Source organism: Chiloscyllium plagiosum, chromosome 2, assembly GCF_004010195.1.
Source record: "Chiloscyllium plagiosum isolate BGI_BamShark_2017 chromosome 2, ASM401019v2, whole genome shotgun sequence".
In the NCBI taxonomy this organism is placed as follows: domain Eukaryota; kingdom Metazoa; phylum Chordata; class Chondrichthyes; order Orectolobiformes; family Hemiscylliidae; genus Chiloscyllium; species Chiloscyllium plagiosum.
In genome coordinates this window covers 138,766,965-138,773,084 of record NC_057711.1, presented here as the reverse complement: position 1 = coordinate 138,773,084, position 6,120 = coordinate 138,766,965, and the positions used below count along the sequence as shown (strand labels likewise).

At 39.0% G+C, this 6,120-nt stretch overlaps 1 protein-coding gene across 6 annotated transcripts in view; it reads left to right on the top strand.

Moving 5' to 3' along the window:
• Positions 1-6,120, top strand: part of dennd4c (DENN/MADD domain containing 4C) — a 152,712-nt gene that overhangs the window by 57,247 nt on the left and 89,345 nt on the right. For all 6 annotated transcript variants that reach the window (XM_043719121.1, XM_043719140.1, XM_043719156.1 and 3 more), the window contains one exon: positions 1,779-2,031. In XM_043719121.1, coding sequence (XP_043575056.1) covers positions 1,779-2,031 — 253 coding nt within the window. The remainder of the gene's footprint in view (positions 1-1,778; positions 2,032-6,120) is intronic.

The following is a 6,120-nucleotide window of genomic DNA, read 5'->3' as shown; positions in this document are numbered from 1 at the left end:
CCTGTAATCTCCTAATATCCTCATCACATTTCACCCTGCCATCCAGCTTTGTATCATCAGCAAATTTGCTAATGTTATTGCTGATACCATCTTCTTTATCATTAACATATATTGTAAAAAGCTGTGGTCCCAGCACGGATCCCTGCGGTACCCCACTGGTCACTGCCTGCCATTCCGAAATGGAGCCGTTTATCACTACCTTTTTTTTCCTATTAGCCAACCAATTTTCAATCCAATCTAGTACTTTGCCCCCAATACCATGCGCCCTAATTTTACTCACTAACCTCCTGTGTGGGACTTTATCAAAAGCTTTCTGAAAGTCCAGGTACACTACATCTACTGGATCTCTGCCCGTCAGTCTGTCCTTACGATAGCATGTGTAGCCTTGAATATTCATTTCCCGGGCCCTGTCCACTTGAAGCCACGTCTCAGTTATCCCCACAATATCGGATCTGCTAATTTCCAAAAGAGCCTCAAGCTCATCCATCTTATGTCTAATGCTTCGTGCATTCATGTATAGTATTTTTAATTTGTTACTGCTCTCACCCTTCCCATCAACCCCTATTTCACTCAACCTTACAGCATGATCCCTTTCCAAGTTTTCTGCTTCATTGATACAGTTGTCTTTCTTGACTTCTCTTGTTCTAACTTTCCCTTCAATTTCCTTTTTAAACATCCAGTTTGTCCCCTCCCTCCCGCTACTTAGTTTAAATGTAGCGGTGCTGCAGTAGAAAACCTGCCTGCCAGAATGCTGGTCCCTAACCTATTGAAGTGCAAACCGTCTCTCTTGGAGAATTTATGCTTTCCACAAAATATACCCCAGTGATCCAAGAACTTAAATCCTTGCTCCCAACCACACGTTCAAGTCCATTATCTCCCTGTTTCTGGCCACACCAGAAAGTTGGATGATCAGCCATGATTAAATGGCGGAGCACGCCCCGAGGGCTGAATGGCCACCACCTCTTGTTTACTGTATTTCTATCTTTATAAATTTGAGCTCATTCAAAATTATGCTTCATGCATCCTAGCTTACACCCAGTTCTCTTCATTCTTCAACTCGTCGCTTGTTAATAAGTATTGGCTTGCAATTCAAAGTAACCTTTTCCATGTAACTGTAACTCTATTGAACAATTTAGTTCAGGGAACTGATGGTTTTGTTTGACCCTTCATTCATGTGTGTTTCAGTAAAGCTGATTATGGTTTTCTGTCAATATGTTTTGAGTTAGTGACTTGCATTAGGGATTAAAGGAGAAATCAAAACTTGTTCTGCAGACAAGTTCTTGTCTGACAATTCCTAACTTCAACCTGCCTTTTGTTGTAATTTGAAAGTGTTCAGGACCTTTTTTTTGGTTTTGCTTAATGGTTCATTTTAATCTTTTTCATATTTTTAAAGTATAGAGCAAGCATCATGTGCTCGTTGTCATCTCAACCAAATGATGGGTGGACATCGACAGTATTTGACTCTGATTCATTCAACTCAACCAGTTACTTTTCAAGTGCACTAGAAAATAATCAGTATGCACACAAATCAAAACTCACATTAGAATGTTTCGTATTTTCAGAATATATTGTATTAACTGTGCTCTTTTACAAAAATGAGGAATAATATGTAATGTTAATTGTTTCCAGTTGTTTAATTCGGGTGCGATTGAAATTATGTGCTTACAAGAAAGAAAGTGGCAAATCATTGTGCTTTGCTTTTCTTGATATTCTGCTTAGATTTATCAAAAAGACAATGCTAGAATAAGTATGAACCAAGATTTGTTTTCTCATTAAAGGGTTTTATATGAAGGGAAGGAACGTCTTATTCCAGGCTGTGAAATTTTACAAGCAACTCCCTATGGCCGTTGTGCTAATGTTAACAACAGTTCAACAACCTCTCAGCGAATCTTCATTACTCATCGGAGGGCTCCGTTGAACAGACCGCAGAATTCTTTGGCTGTGACTGATATCTGTGTTATTATTACCAGTAAAGGAGAAACTCCACCTCACACTTTCTGCAAAGTGGATAAGAACTTGAACTGTGGCATGGTAAGGATAATTGTTACAATTTTCTGCATTATGCTGTATGTAAGGAAGGAAAGTGTCATAATATTTAGTTCATAGCAATGTGCCTTGCAGATTAACTGCAGCAATCCATAAGTTAAATCTTCTTCAAAAGTACCTTATTTATAAATACAATTTATTTTCAACCTGAAAGGAAAAATACTTAGCCTATTAGTTTCAAAGCTGTGGATGAGATTGAGGGCACAAGCTAAAATTCCACGAGTTTGTCACATGTGTTTTGAAATAAAGTAAACATTGGAATTTTCAAAGGCTCAAGCAGTTCTCTTGATAGAAGTGTAACTTTGCTGAATTATTCTACATAAATACCTGATTAAAGACTGCATTTGGTTAAATTCTGTTGCAGAAATGCTCTGATAATGACATTTTATGTAATATGAAGATGCCATTGCTCGCTTTGACATTTCGTAAGGATGACATCACTTTATAATTAATGGAGCTATTTTATTTTCCAACTTTCTGTTCATTCTAAACCCATTTTACATTATAATGGTTCACTTCATTCACAAACGAGACTCCATAGTAGGTTCAACTTTTTAAAAATCTGCATCCTGTTCAATTAGTTGAGCAGTTTGGTTTTCACTGGTTATTGAGATATGAGACGAAGACCACTTTCACGAATAAGTCTTTGTTCTCTCCAAGTGCAAATGTAATAAATGCATCAGGTTTTAAGTTTAAAAAATCACAACATCAGGTTATAGTGCAACAGGTTTATTTGGAAGCGCTTGCTTTTAGAGTGCTGCTCCATCAACAAACTTTGTACACCCCAGTCCAACACCGGCACCTCCAAATCATAGAGTTGTTGAGTCATAAAGATGTTAAGCACGGAAACAGGCTCTTAGATCCAACTCGTCCATGCCGACCAGATATCCCAACCCAAACTAGTCCCGCCTGCCAGCACCCGGCCCATATCCCTCCAAACGCTTCCTATTCATTTCCTCATCCAGATGCCTCTTAAATGTTGCAATTGTACGAGCCTCCACCACTTCGTATGGCAGCTCATTCCACATATGTACCACCGTCTGCGTGAAAAAGTTGCCCCTTAGTTCCCTTTTATATCTTTCCCCCCTCACACTAAACCTATGCCCTCTAGATCTGGACACCCCCACCCCACAAAAGAGACTGTCTATTTATCTTATTCATGTCCTTCAAAATTTTATGAACCCCTCAACCTCCAAAACTCGAGGGAAAACAGCCCCAGTCTCCCTCTCCCTATAGCTCAAATCCTCCAACCCTGGTAACATGCTTGTAAATCTTTTCTGAACCCTTTCAAGTTTCACATCATCGTTCCGATAGGAAGGAGACCAGAATTGCACGCAATATTCCAACACTGGCCTAACCAATATCCTGTACAGCCGCAACATGACCTCGCAACTCCTGTACTCAATACTCTGACCAATAAAGGAAAGCATACCAAACCCCTTCTTCACTATCCTATCTACCTGTGACTCCACTTTCAAGGAGCTATGAATCTGTTTGTTCAGCAATACTCCCTCGGACCTTACCATTAAGTGTCTCAGTCCTGCTAAGATTTGCTTTCCCAAAATGCAGCACCTCGCACTTATCTAAATTAAACTCCATCTGCCACTTCTCAGCCCATTGGCTCATTTGATCAAGGTCTCGTTGTAATCTGAGGTAACCTTTACTACACTACACCTCCAATTTTGGTGTCATCTGCAAACTTACTAACTGTACTACTTATGCTCACATCCAAATCCTTAATGTAAATGACAAAAGGTAGAGGGCCCAGCGCCGATCCTTGTGGCACTCCACTGGTCACAGGTCTCCAGTCTGAAAAACAACCCTCCACCACCACCCTCTGTCTTCTACCTTTGAGCCAGTTCTGTATCCAAATGGCTAATTCTTCCTGTATTACGTGAGATCTAACCTTGCTAACCAGTCTCCCACAGGGAACTTTGTCGAATGCCTTACTGAAGTCCATGTAAATCACATCCAACGCTCTGCCCTTATCAATCCTCTTTGTTACTTCTTCAAAAAACTCAATCAAGTTTGTGAGACATGATTTCCTATGCACAAAGCCATGTTGACTATCCATAATCAGTCCTTGCCTTTCCAAATACATGTACATCCTGTCCCTCAGGATTCCCCCCCCAACAACTTGCCCACCACCGATGTCAGGCTCACTGTTCTCTGGTTCCCTGGCTTGTCCTTGCCACCTTCTTTAAACAGTGGCACCACGTTAGCCAACCTCCAGTCTATCAGCACATTATCAGTTTTAAAGTCTTGTTGCTATGTTTAGTGTAATCAGCATATCTAGGAAGGGAAATATTCTTTGAATCAGATCATGAATCATGCTATAAGTTAGGATAACATGATCCAGGGACCCAGTCAGTATCTGGAACTCTATTTCTGATCCTGTTTGGACAATAGAAGTACATATTTGCCTTTAGATTAGTTCTCCATGTGAAATTGCAGTCAGGAGCATTCTCAACCCAAGAGGTAGAGAGACACATGCAGCCAGCAACGAAGGGGATCAGTATTGAAGCTGCATTGTTTTTCATGACAATGACTGACGCATTTCAAGTTTTAAATGTCCTGAAACCACTTTCACAGCCACTGAGAAATGGAACGTGAGGGGCTTTTGGTGAATGTTCACTAGGTGAGTGCGTAGGGTAACTTCTCATTTTGTCTGAAATGAAAAAGTTAAGATGACTTATGGCTAGCCGCTGAACACTAAACAAAATCAACACGAACTGTTACAATTCGTGCATTGGAATTCGTAAGCCTGCTGTTAACAGATTTCCAGCAGTTTATACCTCGGCTACGGTGAATTCTGGAACTTGTTGCCTGGGTTGTACTTTTTCATACCATTTCTTTGTATGGGGAGGGTGTTTATTTGAAAACTCATTTCTCTTTCTGTATAATACTGACATTGAACGTCTCATGTTACTGCTTGCTTCAGTTGTCTAAATAAAAGTAGCATGCAAACCTGATTGAAGTGGAGAAGAGGGAGGAAGCAGGTTTTCAACTGTACATACATTATTGCCTTATTTGTGTGTTTTTAGAGTTATTTTTGAACAATGGAAACGTTAGATATTGGAGCTGATTAGTTTGGATGCTGAAACATCACTTGCAGATTGTTTTGGAAATTGAGAAGTTTTTGTTTAATTTGGCTGAAAGGTTTATTGGCAACATATGCTAAATTCCTTTTGGAAGCATGATTAAATATTTTTGAACATCTATTTGTCTGCAAATGTTGCAAGCTGCACCCTACAATATGCCAATACAATTGATCAAAAGGCATGAGCATAAAAACAAACTTGTTGAGATAATACTTCACTGAATTTGTTCTTAACTAAAGTTGAGAAAGTAATTTTCACATCTTAATACTGTCCAATTCGTTAAAAAAACTCCTCCTTGTTCTTCTATAAAAAATAGAATTCTGGAAATACTGAATGGGTCTGACAGCAATTGTGGAGAGTCATAGCCATTGACCTGAAATGTTAAGTTTCTTTCACCGCAGATTCTGCCAAACCTGCTAAGTATTTCCAACATTTTTTATTTTTTGAGATTTTAATCATCCACAAAATTTTTCACCAATTCATTCTGTATTAAGTGATATACTACAGCAGTTTAGGAAAGTTTCAAGTAAGAATGTTTTGCTGTGTTCATGGGAAATAACAGCAGAATGATTCTTATGCAGCTGTTACATGGAGAATCTTGAATCTTGGGTGAACTATTACCAATAATGCAAGGTAAAGTTATCCCTTCAAAGGTGAAATTATAAATGTAAGAAAATGTAAACTGAATCTAAAAAGATAAAATGCCACTTGTTATCTTTTAACCTCCTTCCAAACGCATCCATTTTGGATATCTTAACATATCTCACGGAAAGCCACACTCTGAAGTTGAAAGCATAAGGTTATAACCCAAGCGATAACCAGAGGAAACTATTGAATAATCTTTGTTCATCATATCAGGTTTGCTGCAGGTTCAGTCTTTTGAGGAATTGCCTTGCTGAAAGATCTAGTCTGGTTTCAGCTTTGGGTTTTTGTTGAATAATGAGCAAAGATGAAGATTGTGTTTCTCGAACCG